Source organism: Neolamprologus multifasciatus, chromosome 12 (assembly GCF_963576455.1).
Source record: "Neolamprologus multifasciatus chromosome 12, fNeoMul1.2, whole genome shotgun sequence".
Lineage (NCBI taxonomy): Eukaryota > Metazoa > Chordata > Actinopteri > Cichliformes > Cichlidae > Neolamprologus > Neolamprologus multifasciatus.
This window is the reverse complement of record NC_140450.1, coordinates 2,391,385-2,405,882: the sequence shown is the minus strand read 5'-3', so window position 1 is coordinate 2,405,882 and position 14,498 is coordinate 2,391,385. Positions and strand designations below refer to the sequence as shown.

At 43.1% G+C, this 14,498-nt stretch overlaps 1 protein-coding gene across 1 annotated transcript in view; it reads right to left on the bottom strand.

Moving 5' to 3' along the window:
- adamts3 (ADAM metallopeptidase with thrombospondin type 1 motif, 3) overlaps positions 1 to 14,498 on the bottom strand; it is a gene marked incomplete at its 5' end in the record, with an annotated part of 170,896 nt that overhangs the window by 9,194 nt on the left and 147,204 nt on the right. The window contains one exon of the mRNA XM_085180835.1: positions 3,069 to 3,276. Coding sequence (XP_085036961.1) covers positions 3,069 to 3,276 — 208 coding nt within the window. The remainder of the gene's footprint in view (positions 1 to 3,068; positions 3,277 to 14,498) is intronic.

The window sequence follows — 14,498 nt, the reverse complement described above, 5'->3', positions numbered from 1 at the left end:
TTGACATATATTTTTCCTTCCTAGGATAGGCCGACGGGCAGGGCAGAGATAGATTTTGGTAGCCCGACTGGAAAAAAGCCCCGTCGGGCTAGCGATTTTGCGAGCCCTGTATCTGATTGAGGAATCACTCATCTTTGGAAAAGAGAGTTTATTATGGAGAAATGTCTCTTTCCAAAATAAAAGCTATACTATACGCTTCTTCTGGGCTATATTCTCAGCAGCATATTAAACATATCAGGTCCCCATAAGGAGAATCGTGTGCTAACGGCTGTCTAAATGACTCGGGTAAAGTTTGTAGCATGCTGCTTGTTGTTTTTCTCTGCTTCCACTTGTCTTTGCACTAGGATGATGTCGGAGTAAATGTGCAGTCATATTGGTTGTGTTCCCACTAGTGCTGTCAGCGTAAATCTGAAATGACATTAACGTCACAACACGGCAAATCTCCGTTAACGAGCTACCGCGGATCACCTCATGAGTGGGGCTGGAAGACGTCAACACATTAACGAGCTAACTGCGCTAACACACTAGTTCCCACCAATTGAGCATTGCTGGCACATCCAACATACTGTTTTACTTTTGTCCATGACAGGCTTACCTTCAGGGTCATACATCACATGAAAACCAAAATAGTTCCAAACGCCAGATCTGAATGAGGGTGGGGGAGGTTCAATTTGCCATGTTGCAACTAGCCTAGCTTCTGTCTCGCTAGCTTGCCCTGCGCTCAGTGAATCTGTGTTCGACTACTCCGCCTAGGCTGCACTGTCGAGCGCAGATCCACTGAGCGCTCAACACAGACAGCATCATCAGAAGGAAAGTTGATAAAATAAATTAAAAATGTTGTATCGTTCGATACATATGCGTACCGAACCGAAAGCACTGTATCGAACGGTTCGATATCGATACGAGTATCGTTGCACCCCTAATATATATATATATATATAGCTAATCAGAAGCTGTAGCCCAATCATGTTACAAAAACCCCACCCACACAAATGAACAACTAACACAAAGACACACATCTCATTAGCTCTTTTTTGCATCGCGACACTCAGCCTGATTTATTGAATTCTTTGATGTGGTTTTTTAAAGGTCTCATTTGGAGGAAGTGCAGGCTGTAAAACTGGCATGTTTCCAGATGAGATGCGACGCGGCTCTAAATTAAATATTACAGATGCCTGATTCTTTGTACAGAAACCCCTGCTATGTCAGCTTAGGTGCCATTCGGTAACAGAAAACAACGTTACATTAACTCTTTAAGACCTACCATAGAACCAAGTCTGCCAGAGCTTATATTATATGTTTACATGCTGTGGAGCCATTTTTGGGAGCATTTCAAGTTGCTATACATCAATACAACCATCATAGCCCAGATTTTAATAATATGTCTGCATTAAGTGCATAGTAATTACATAAATTGCAAAAAAGTGCAATAAACTACAAAAAAATTGAAAATCGTTTTTGTTTTTTAACATATATTTCTAGTTAGAGAAATTTAAGAGGCTTATCCCTCAAAACTGTAAATACAAAAAAGTTGCACAAAAAAGTTTCCCACCACAGGAAATTTATTTTGAGTGTCTTCATAGTTTTATTTTTGAAATACACCAATTTTTATATACTGCAGGAAAAACAAAAATAAATATTATGATGCAAATTTGCAAAAAAGCAGCATATGCATCAAAATAAACTTTCCAGCAGTGCAATATGAGTCCTAAGCATCCCAGAAACCACACAGAAAGTCATAAAGTCAAACATAACTTTTAAAAACACCAGTATAGGCTCATGAGGCCCTGATGGTAAAAACTACATTTCCGCGAAAATGACGTCACGTCCGGTTTCGGGCAGGTCATGGAGGACATGCGATAGTTCGCGCTGACGTCTATTCCAATGTAGGAAGTGTTACAAACAGCTGATCGGATCAGCAAAGCGTGTTTCTGGAATATTATGTTTTTGTTCCTGCAAGTGCTTTTTATGCAGTTTTTGCAAAGTTATATGTGGAAGGAAACTGTGACCGAGGACAAGCTGATGGCATAAGATGTAAGTACAACTCCTCCGGTTTCATATGCAAAAAAAATTATTGCGCTAGCTCACGTGGTTGCAGAGCTACCGGGATTTAAAAATAGTTACGCAAAACAGAGCGTGCTGCTCTGACCGGCTTTAAAGGGTTAAGAATGAAATCAGTCACAAAGGTCTTCACCCTCACATCAAAGACAAACAGCAAATATAAACGACTCTTTCAGATGTGATTCTTTGATCTGCGACTCAAAAAAAAAACTTTTTCAAGCAGTAACGTGAAAAGTAACGTGAAAAATATTTGCCACCTTAGTAATTTCTCCATTTTTTTGCATATTTAACATGTTTCAGATCATCCAAAGTTACCTTTGTTACCCAAAGTGACAAAGTAGCAGTCGTCTAAACCCAATAAACGCTTGTGCTACACTTGCACAATCACACTTTGCAATCAAACAAATAAATGGGAGTGTTTCATATCACTGTGGAGGGAATTTAGGCCACACGTCTTTCCTGGAGGGTTTGCAAACATGAACGGTTTAAGGTCCTACCATCGCACCACCACGTCTGATGTTTGTTTGTTTTTGATAAAATACTGTTAGCTTGAATCCAGATGTAGCAGGACTCAAACCTTCCAGACACTTCTGCTTTTGTCTTGTCAGTTCCCAAAAGTCTCGGCGATGATCCAGATGTTTTTTGGCAGATGTGATTCGAGCTTTTGTATTCTTTTTGGTCAGCAGTGGTCTTTGAAACCTTTTCCACAGTGACAGATGTCAGTGAGTTGGTTTCTCAGCTGCTTCTTTATATCGTGGAATGATGCGCTGTTTAGTTTGCTGCACTTTCCATAAATGGAGGAAATTACTTTTCACACAGGTTCAGGTAGGTTTGGATATTTGTTGTTTGTTTGCTTTTATTTTAATTAATAAAATGAATATTTAAAGACTGCATATTGTATGTTTTTGCAATACCTTTATTTAATAATATATTTTTTAAAGATCTGAAACATGAAAATATGACAAATATGGCCCCCGCCCCGACGAACAAATACATTCAGTGGATACCTCTGACCAGGCTCCGGTCCTCCACTGGGCAGGACACGGCACTCTGTTGCAGGGCCTTCGACTCTCGGGCTTCTCGCCGCTGCAGTATTTGCTGTGGATGGAGCGGTTCGTGCCATCATGCAGGAACTGCACGCAGCGAACGCTTCGGATCTGAAAGCCTAGGCTGCCGCAGGTTTTGGTACAGTGCTCCCATTCCTCTGAGATCCATCTGCAGGGAAAACAACACAGGATCACTGACGTCACCTGGTAACTGCCACTGAGGATGTAAACACAAGGGGTGCACATTTTAAAAGAGACCAGTTCCAATAATAAGAGTTATTAGAGTATGAGTATGCTACGTCTGCTTCAGGCTCTCCTACTGGTTGCTTAAACCATTTCCTCTGAATATCAGCTCCCTCAAGTCATCTCTAGACTTCTGGAGAAACTATTTGTCATATGTCAAAGTAGGAATGCAGGTCAGCCATTTAAACCAATAGCTGTGCCTTTATGCTCACTACAACAGACCAGTACCAGTGTCCAGCTGTTCTACCTTAAATCCAATCAAATCATACCTTCAACTGTGACCACACTTTAAAAATTACCAACATGCTTCATAATAAAACTAACAATTGATTTTCTGAGGTCAAAAATCAGGCGAGCAGTATTTATTGCAGATTTTTTTGGAAGGTGGAAATTCCCCTGAGTGATATTAGAAAGACTGATGGTTCAATCTGCTACATACATCAATCGGCAGTGAATAAATTATTGAGTAAAAATATACTTTTAGATGCGGCCTGTCACAACAGGAAGGGATTTCTGAACGGAGGAAAAGGGGCAGGAAAAATGGGAAGCGATTTATGTCGAGTTTTCACGGAAGGAAGCAATAAATAAATAAACAAAGCGTGGAATCCAGGAGCAGGCTCGGCTACACTGACGATGAAGAGAAGGTTTCTACGGAGAATTAGTATGCAGAGGTGACATGTTTGTTAACAGAAAGCCTGAGCGCAGACAAACACCTCAGACAAAAGACGCCATCAGCACAGAAAGCCGCTGACGCCTCCACATGAATCAATAAAGACATTTAAAATTCGGCATGAATCCTCTTACATTAGATTTCCATTAGCTTTAATCTATATACTAGCAGGTCTCTGAATGCACTTCATTTCTCAAAGATTTCCCAAACTCTATGAAGGCACCGCATGAGCAGGTTTTTCTGTTTTTGCATGCCTCAAGAAACATTGTTGTTCAACGTAGGACGAAAAGGCTCCATAATAATGTTTCAATAGGCAGTAAGATTTAACATTTAACAGAGAAAGATGAGTTTTTTTGCACATTTTTAAGGGTTAAGTGACAGCGAGCATTTCATCCTGTCAGAGATGATTTTTCAGTGATTTTGCAACATTTCAATGATTCATTTGATCTCAGTCATTAATGTCTGTGGTAACCAGAGATGGGCAGTAACGCGTTACTGTAATCCGATTACTTTTTTAAAGTAACGAGTAAAGTAAGGGATTACTATTGCAAAAACTGTAATTAGATTACCGTTACTTTCCCGTAGGAACGCTGCGTTACTGCGTTACTAAAACCGTGATTTTTTTTTGCGAGAATGTCTCATGACAGTGACGTAAGCGAGTGCGACGTTCGTGACAGCAGCTGTGTGCAGATCAACAATGGATCATATATCGAGTGCAGAGAGAGTATGAGCGTGCAGCGTTTAAAGCGTGGAAGTACTGACCTTACTTTGAGTTTGATTCCATAAAAAGTGACAAAAACATTAGTGTCCGTTGTGCGTGGGAAGAAAACTTCTTTTTACAGCGAAAAAACCCCTAAACTTCCGAGCAAGCACCGAGTAGCTACGACGTAATGGGAAACTCACAGAGAAACTCGCGGATTCTTCCACTGACCGCTGCACACCTGCACCAGGGTAAACCTCCGCCTACCCCACTCCTGCTTTACAGGTGAAAATAGAGCAACAGGTCCGCTAGTCTTTGACTTTATTTATTTTCTGCTGTGTTTTACTTGCATCTATTTGAAAGACTGAGTGTAAACACACAAATATTTTATGTGCTGGAATGTGCAGAAAATAGGTTTAAATGTTAAACAAATTTCTTCCAGTCAGAGAATGTTGCAGATAATTAAATGTTTGCTTGATGCATAAAGTTAAAAGATTAAAACTAATAAAACAAGTTTTAAAAAGAGACTTTTCCCTTTGATTACATTTTGTATGATGATTATGCAGAAAAAGTAGAATTGGGCTGAAAGATCTATCACTTTATCACCTATTCAGGTTGTAAATCGTGTTTTTAAAAAGTAACTAAGTAAATAATTACTCTTGAAAATAAGTAATCAGTAAAGTAACGGGATTACTTTTGGGGGAAGTAATCAGTAATCAGTAATTAGTTACTGATTACTTTTTTCAAGTAACTTGACCAACACTGGTGGTAACTAATCTGTCTGCATTTTTTACTTTTTATTTTGAGTGCTGTAACTTTTTTAAAAGAAACCAAACTGAAAAGAAGTCAACGCTCTGTGCTCATATCTTTTCTCCGGTGCTTTGGCAGGTTTTCCAATAATTTTGTAGTAAAAGTATAATTTATGTCCATCTAAGGTCAAATTATGCTGCATCATGTCAGAGTTTATCCCAGTCGGCTAAACCTGGCAAGTTACTGTGACAAGATTGCAGTGGATTACTCCTTTTATATACCGAGGGTTACACACTGACTGTGCCAGAGCAGCTCGAGTTCACCAAACAATCTCACGAACATTCGGTGAACATGAAGAATGAGTTTAATTAAAAACTGTACGTATTGAAGTTCTCGTGAATTGTAAGACAAACGTTGATTAAACTAAATGTGAAAATACACCAGCTTCGTGATCCCACATCAGTCTTGAGTCGATGCATTTCTATCCTTTAAGGTGCAGCGATGCAAACATCCTCCTTGACTTTTCTCATCTCTCTTTTTTTTTTTTTTTCCTTCCGCCTGTCCCATTTGGTTCTTTAGCCGTCAGAATTGTTGTCTGAAGACCAACAAGGATACCCAATGGATTTATTTTGCCAAATGGATCATCATGGCATTGCCGTATTGGTCCATTTGATCGACCTTTGTTTTTATTATTTATTTTATTTTCAGTTGTTACAGACGGGACAGACATGAGTGAGGGATAGGAAAGGGAGAAAGAAAGAGGAAGGAAAAGAAAAACAGAAGGGGAGAGGGACAGTGAGAAAGGGGGGAAGAAAAAATATCTCCGGGATCACCTGTTGAGAGAAAAAGAATAGAAAACAAGCAAAAAAAACAAAACAATGCAACATACTATACACAACACCATCGCATTAATCTAGCTAAGTGTAAACAGCAGTAAATACTAAATATTGAATGTTGTTGTGCAGCACGCAGGACAGACAGCGCACAATGTGCTTTGAAGTAGCAGCCAAGAAAGGTGTGATTCAAGTCTACAAACAGTGAACACCTGTGTGCACACCTGTGTGGATCGGCGCGCTTGTATTCAAATGGTTTCCCCATGTAATGGTCTGCTAGAGGATGTAGAGAGCCATAGCCCCGTCCCCCAGGGCATGAAGCAGGCATGGAGGAGATCCAGGCCCCAGACATCCAGAGGCCCCAGAGTGCAAGAGCCCAAGGAGGACCACCGGAGGGGCATCCGTGCCACCTTCATGGGAAGGGCTGAGGATCCCCAGATGAGGGGTCACCCAGTAGCCACCGGGCAGAAGCTAGAGGGGGCTGCACCGGCGTGCCCGCCGGCTCCGCCGGCAGCCAGCTGTGCCAGAGTGAACCGAGCCGCAGGCACAGAGGCCGGAGGCCCGAGGGCCCCCCGCGCCCCGGAAGAGGCCTGACCGAGCAGCAGGCGCCAGGCCCCGCCAAGTAGCCACCGGGAGTGAGCTGGCACATGACCTGAGCGCCCAGCCCTGGACACCAAGAACCAACATTGCACCGACCCCTGAGGGCATCAGTCACCGGCAGGGAGTGTGGTGAGGGGAGATAGGCCTCCACACTTGGAGGGCCTTGGAGTTCCCAGAGAGGTGAAGTCTAAGACCCGACCTGACATATAGACACAGACAAACAGGCACACACAGACACAAACATGCATTCCCACCCTCATGCACACATATACAAACACTCAGCACTCACCCAACGTAGGAATAAACGTAAATGGACATGTACACAATCACACTCCCCAAACATACTCTATACCCCGGGTCCAGGTATCCTCGACCCCAGAGGGGGAAACGGCACCCAGACCCAAGAGATGTTACCCTTCCCTCCGGGGTGGAGGCAAGCAGACCGCCCCAGGCTCCGCAGCAGCAGGGAGGCCAATCGGACAGCCAGCATCTCTTCCCAGCCCCCCCGCCCCGATGGCTAGCAGAGAACGGGGGTGTGTTAAGACCACATACCTCCCTCCTCCCGCTCAAGTGTAGTGTTGCTGCGTGTTGCTCTAAAGTGTATTTAAAACAAGGGAGAGCATGGTGCTGCTGCCAGAGAGCAGCAGGTGTTAGCACGGCCCCTCCCGAGAACCCTCAATGTCTACATGGATTTAAAATTGAGAGGTGGGCACCGGCGCCAGAGGTAGGTTTGAATACACAGACCGTCTACTGGACGCCGTTAACGTGCCCACCCTCAAGGCCCTATATATATATATATATATATATATATATATATATATATATATATATATATATATATATATATATATATATGTGTGTGTGTGTTATGAGAGTGTAAGTAATGTGGATGTCTAAGTTGTGAGATAAAATTGAGGCACAGGTGGCCAGAAGAGGACGGGGGGGGGGGGATGTCTCCCCTGCACCCTGGTGACACACCCGCACCCCAAAGCCCTACCTGTGTGGGTGGGTGTGGTGGAGCGGGAAGAGGGAGGCAGCCGGGGATGGGGAGGAAAAGAAGGGAGGGGAGGGTGTCCCTCCCTAGGGCCAGCTCCCCCGCTGACCCCAATATGCACCCCCGTCCCCTGGTATCCACCAAGGCAAGGGAGCCCAGGCCCATCCAGACCGGGGCCTACGGCAGCAGCACCGCCAAGCCCCACAGGACCCGGGGCAGCCCACCCCACCCCACCGCAGAGGAAACTGTACCCACCCCAACATTCAATCATCTCCCAGACTACACAAGACACAGACACCCAGGTTAAGTTTATTCTCCACCTCTCCTATGTCTCTCCCCCACCTGCAGAGTGGACTCCTGCAAAGATGGAACAACCTCCCTGCCAGTTCAAGAGCCCCCCGGTTAGGCCGATGCACAAGAGGCCCCCTGCGCCAGGGCTGAGCCCCCGTGCACCCACCCGCCCACAACCTCGGCGACACACCGACGAGGACCCCCAGGCCCAAGCCCCCAAGGCCCAGCCAGAGCCCCAGCACGGAGGCGAAGCACCCCCGAACCCCAAACCCCCACGCCCGCCCCGGATCCACTCAGGGGCAGCCAGGCCACCAGGCCAGTAACCTACGTCCGCCAGCACAGACCATCCTCCAGCCCCGCTGCACGCGGCCACGAGGAGAACAACCTCTGAGAGCGACCAGAGCCACTAACCAGGTTATGAACACAACCCCCGGGTTAAGCCCTCCAGGGATAACGTCTCTAGGAGTCCTCCAGGTGCCCTAAGCCCATCCCAACCTCCACATCAACCACAATAGCCAAGGCGGGACCAAACCACGCCCCCCTACCCCCGCTAGGTGATGGAGCCGATCAAAGGAGCCCAGAGGGATTGATCTAATGTGGTGGCAGAGGCTATATCGAGACTAATGTGATCTATTAGATAGTTTCTATATTGGCTAGAATTAAGATTATTTTTATTTTTCCAGTTCATGAGGACCGTTTTCTTGGCAATGCATAGGGCAATAAAAACCATGTGGACTGTATTAATTTCTGTAGTGACATCATCCAAATTTCCCAACAAGCATACTAAAGGGGAGGTTGGAATTTTACATTTCAGACACTTTGATAAGTCCTCACATATCTCGTGCCAAAACTTCTGCACTGGTGGACAGAACCAAAGAGCGTGGATGTAATTGTCTGGTGTATTGCCTTGACAGTGTGAGCAGTTGTTGGCGGATGTAAAGCCCATCTTAAACATTCGATGACCTGTATAGTGCACTCTATGCAGTATTTTGTATTGTATTAATTGCAGATTGGGATTTTTAATCAATTTAAAGGTTTTTAAGCAAATCTGAGACCAGACGTTTTGGTCTAAGCTGACTGATAAATCTGCTTCCCATTTTGCAATAGGAAGGGATATTGATTCATCTATTTTAGAAAGTGTTCTGTATATTTTAGATAATAGTTTGGGGGATTTAAGAGTAAGAAATTGAACCACACTTGGTGGTGTTTGTAATTCAACTTGACTGAGGTTAAATTTCTTTTTTACTATGGATTTAATTTGTTGATATTCTAAAAATCTTTTCTTGTTGATCCCATATTGTGTAACTAGTCTGTCAAATGGAATAAATTCTGTTCCCTCTAATATATGTTCTAAGTATTTAATTCCTTTACAACTCCATTCTGGGAAATTAATCATATTTTTGTTTTGTAATATGTCAGGGTTATTCCAGATAGGTGTACGTTTGCATGGGATTAATGAAGACTCCGTTATTTTTAGAAACTCCCACCATGCTGTCAGAGAAAAGCTGATGTTGATGCTTTTAAAGCATTCATGTCTTTTGATGTTTGAGCTAATAAATGGTAGGTCTGAAATCTCTAGATCATTGCATAGTGCCTGTTCAACATCTAGCCAGGGCTCATCTAAGAGGGTACATTTTAACCATTCTGAGATGAACTGAAGCCTGTTGGCTAAGAAGTATTGGTGAAACTTTTCTCATCTCTTTCATCAGAGCGTCCTTAAGATTCACAAGAACCTTGGCCACACGTTGTGAAGCAAGGTGGAACAATGATGGGAAAAAGAAAAAAAAATCCAGTTACTTAGGTAATTTGCCTTCTTCTTCAAAGGTCTGACCAAGTACCTGAACATGACCATGCACATCATTTATATACAAAAAGCACAGAGTGAAAGCCCTGAGAGACTACAAAGACCCATTTAGACTCATTTACTGAGGTAGAATATTTGGACTTTTATGTTATAACTCATTCGCGAGCTTGCATGTGGAGAAGGATTTAAAATGTGATTCTGAAAGCCCCAAAACACTGAAAAGCAAAGTAATTAGACAATAACTGACGGGTGCACAGAGATCAGAGAAACAGACGATACTGAGAGTGAGGTGGCTGTGGGTCAGAAAGTCCAGCAGGGGCTGGTGGTTTGATGCCTGGCTCCTTCGGTCTACATGTCATGTGTCCTTGGGCAGGATACTGAACCCTAAATGGCCACAGATGGTTCGATGCACTCTGGTGTGTGTTGCTTTTACAAAGCCATGCTGATAGCTCTGTGAGACTATAAATACAGTAGCTGTTGTTACAGTTGCTGACCTCTAGGGGCTCTCTCCATGTGAGAGGGCTCTTTCTCCTCCTGTGTTTCAGGTTTAACCACAGATGAGATGTGCTGCAGCTCGTCCAAATGCTGCGCCCTTCTCCCTGTTTTCACCTGCAGTGATTCGGGCAGTGGACTGCAGCTGTGCACAACTAGTGAAGCTTGGTGTGACTTTGTTTTGTTTGTTGTTTTTAGTTAAAGGTGTATTTTTACAACGGGAATTGTAGTGATCCACAGTGGAAGCAGGAAGGGTTTCTCTGCCATTTTTGTTTCAGCCTTTTTCTCCTGTTTCGTGGTTAGACGGGGAGCTCCGCCTCTGTACTTTGTTTTCTTACAGATGGAGTGATTTTAGTTTTGTTTAGCTAGAAAGGAGAGTTTTGTTTGTTATTTCGGCCACTGAGACAATGACGCTTAGAGTTTCCCTGTGTCTTATTTTTGTTCTAATTTTGCCTTAATTGTAAATTAAATGATGTTCCACTGACGTTAACTATTAAGTTGTTTTTTCCACTTTGTTACACCCCATCCCAGATAACACTTAAGTGGGTTGTAACCAAGGTTATTATCGTTAACGAAAACTAACAAAATAACGAAAACTACAAGTGAAAAAACATTTTCATTAACGGAAATAAAAATAAAAACAAAAACAAAAAAAGGAAAACTGGAATGAGTGTTCACAAAACGAACTAAAATTAACTGAATTTATAGCAAAAATGTGTTTAGTTTTCATTGATGTGTGCGTGTCATACAATAGTCAAGGGTGAAAATGAAGTTTAGTTTACAGGTTTTTTTCTTGCTGTGTCTCATTATGCCAGCAGGTGGCAGCACGTTAGTCGAGTCGTCTGTGCTGCTGCTCCGTCCACGCGCAGAATCATGTCAGGAAAAGTCGGGAGAAAGCGTCCAATTTGGGATTACTTTGAATATGACTGTGTTTTGGATAAAGCAAGTGTCTTGTAGTGGAAAGAGACAAATTATGAGGGACATTTCTAAAGGGAAAAAAATCCCACAAACCTTAAAGTGCACTTGAAAAGCTCACACAAGAAGGCTAACCTAGCTTAGCTTGAGAAGGTAAGGGAGCACACTCAACCCTCATCCCCAGAAAACAGAAGCTAACCCCAGGCAAGGCAGCGTGATGCATCCCGAGACAACAGGACGGGGATATCTACACAACTGTGTGAGTCAATTACCTTCAAAAAGTTTATCAATTCACTTGAACCAAAATTACGAACACCCGGTGCTGCGAGAGTTAATAGTCTCATTGGGGCCAAGATATACATTTTATAGTTGCCTGGTATCAATGGTTGTTCATCTGCCTTTATTTATTTATTTAAAGAACCCATAGGTGGGAATGTGAGTTGTCTGTCTCTGCGTGTTAGCCCTGCGACAGACAGGCGACCTGTCCAGGGTGCAGTATGGTAGCTGGAATAGCAACATACCCAAGGATGAGCAGAATGACTGATATGATGAAACTGGGATTTTGTTACACTTAATTATTGCAAACACAACTAAAACTATAACTGAAACTAATCAAAACTAAACTGAAACTAAGGATTTTCAAAAAAATAAAAACTAAACTAAACTAGCAAACAATTGGTAAAAACTAATTAAAACTGATATAAAATTGAAAATCTGAAGTCAAAACTAAATAAAAATAAAAACTAATGAAAATTGCAAAACTATTAAAACCCTGGTTGTAACATACGTGGGCGCTTGAAACCAGGACCCCTCACGCCCAAATCCATCACATACTTTTTACATACTTGCTGAAGAGCCCTTTGTGTCACATTTAAACGCAGTGATTGTCTAGTAATAATAATAATAATGTACAGCATTAAGGTTCATTTGTAACTCTGCCTTTTTCTAGCCCCTCATCAAACAGCTGTTAGAGCCTAAACCTGACTGAAAAGGAAACGTATCTGCAAATGAAAAGAAAGCTACACAAAGTGCATGTACAAAGAGAGCGCGAACCACAGTCTCATAGCTAAGAAATCTGCGACTGAGGCTCCCACCGCACTTCCATCCTCACAATGAGAACGTTATCACTCAATGAAACACAGCCATTATCTCAGGGCACCGGTTTAACTCACGAGTTGTGCAGGCGATCTACGCCGTCAGGTTCACTACAGCGGCCTGGATCTCCTCCCAAGGCCATTTACTGTCTCCTCCACTTTTATCCCCCATTTAATAATTGCCAAGTCTGGGGCATAAATACAGTAACATCCAAGGTCACAGTGACACCAAATGAAAAGCAGATTTCTATTTGGAGATCGGGAACATCAGCAACATGATGTAGATGGTGCCATACTCCATTAGATAAATGTCAAATTAATTCTGGCTTCATGAAAGGCCCCGGAAACGCCAAGAAACTCATTCATCTACTAAGGACCATGAGTGAAAGCAGAAAAATCACAGATAATTATTTTCATCCCTACAGCTACACTGGAACAAATTCTTAAAGACCACAGTGACATCAAAACACTACACATCTGAAAAACGTATGTTCTTCCATTAAGATACACAAGGCAAGTTTCCTTTCTAAGAAAATGATAACAACAGAAAAAGTCATTTGCTCTATTAGTTCAAACGGAGCTCCGCTCTGAGCTGCAGCCAAATCCCCCCCCCCCCCTCCCCCCCCCAAAGGGAAGTCAATCACACTCAATCCGTTTCCAAAGCAGCAGTGAGTGAATCATCCAGCGTTAGATCTCAGGAGCTTTATGAGCTCTTCTCTTGAGTTTTGGTTTAAAGCTTACGTGTAGCATTAGCTTCCTGTGTAAAGTCAAATGGTGCTGCATCATCTCAGAGTTCTTAAGCAGGCTGATGAGCTGTGAAAGCAAGTGTGAAATTTGGATGGATGATTTCATTTGCATTTCCAGAGGTCAGCAGACGTTAAGCTTACGTCTTTTCCTTTTCCATTCACAGTCGCGCTTCTTTTATCAGCGTAACAGCTACACGCAGCAGAGCTTTTCCCTTACATGATTACGTGTCTTTACAACAGACTGCTGTGACTTTTCTGACAACTCATTGCTCAACTAACAAGTCACACTGAGAGTAAACGTGCCCACAGGTCACTGCACACTGAGAAACCCTTTTCAACTCTGACTGGTCTGTGAAGATCTGAGCCGCCTGTGAACTGAATGAAGTGTAACATGAAGAGCCCTCCCAGCTGAAGCAGGAACACGTATCTGAACCACTGAACACCAAATTAATCACAGCATGATGTCAAATCAAGACTTTGTAAAATAAGCACAGTTTGATTAATAGTGTGACAGTCTCAAGCGCCAAATCACAACGAAAGTTGCCTCAAGGTGTTTTATATTGTAAGGTCGACCCTACAATAACACATACGGAGAAAAACCCAACAATCATATGACCCCCTATGAGCAGCACTTTGGCGACAGTGGGAAGGAAAAACTCCCTTTTAACAGGAAGAAACCTCCAGCAGAACCAGACTCAGGGAGGGGCGGGGCCATCTGCCACGTTGACCACACTTCAAAAGTCACAGACCTGTGAACATAAAGTCAGCTGTCACTGTTTCACTCACTGCTTTGCTTGTTCGTAGTTGCTCCCCTTGCCACAGCTGTAACTACAGGCATAACCCAGCAAATACTTCAACACTGAATAACTCTGCTATCGCTGACGGCTGACATATTTCATGAGCACTTACTGGATCGTCTCATTGGACTTTCTAGCCGGAGCAAATCTGTGTTTGAGAATTGTTTCATGTTTTCTTTTGTGACACTTCCGACTCAAACCAAAGCCTTTCACTGTTACTACGGAGCATTGTCTTCCTTCTCTCACCCCAACCGGTCGCAGCAGATGGCCGCCCCTCCCTGAGCCTGGTTCTGCCGGAGGTTTCTTCCTGTTAAAAGGGAGTTTTTCCTTCCCACTGTCGCCAAAGTGCTGCTCATAGGGGGTCATATGATTGTTGGGCTTTTCTCTGTATCTATGAAGCGCCTTGAGGCGACATTTGTTGTGATTTGGCGCTATATAAATAAAATTGAATTGAATTGAATT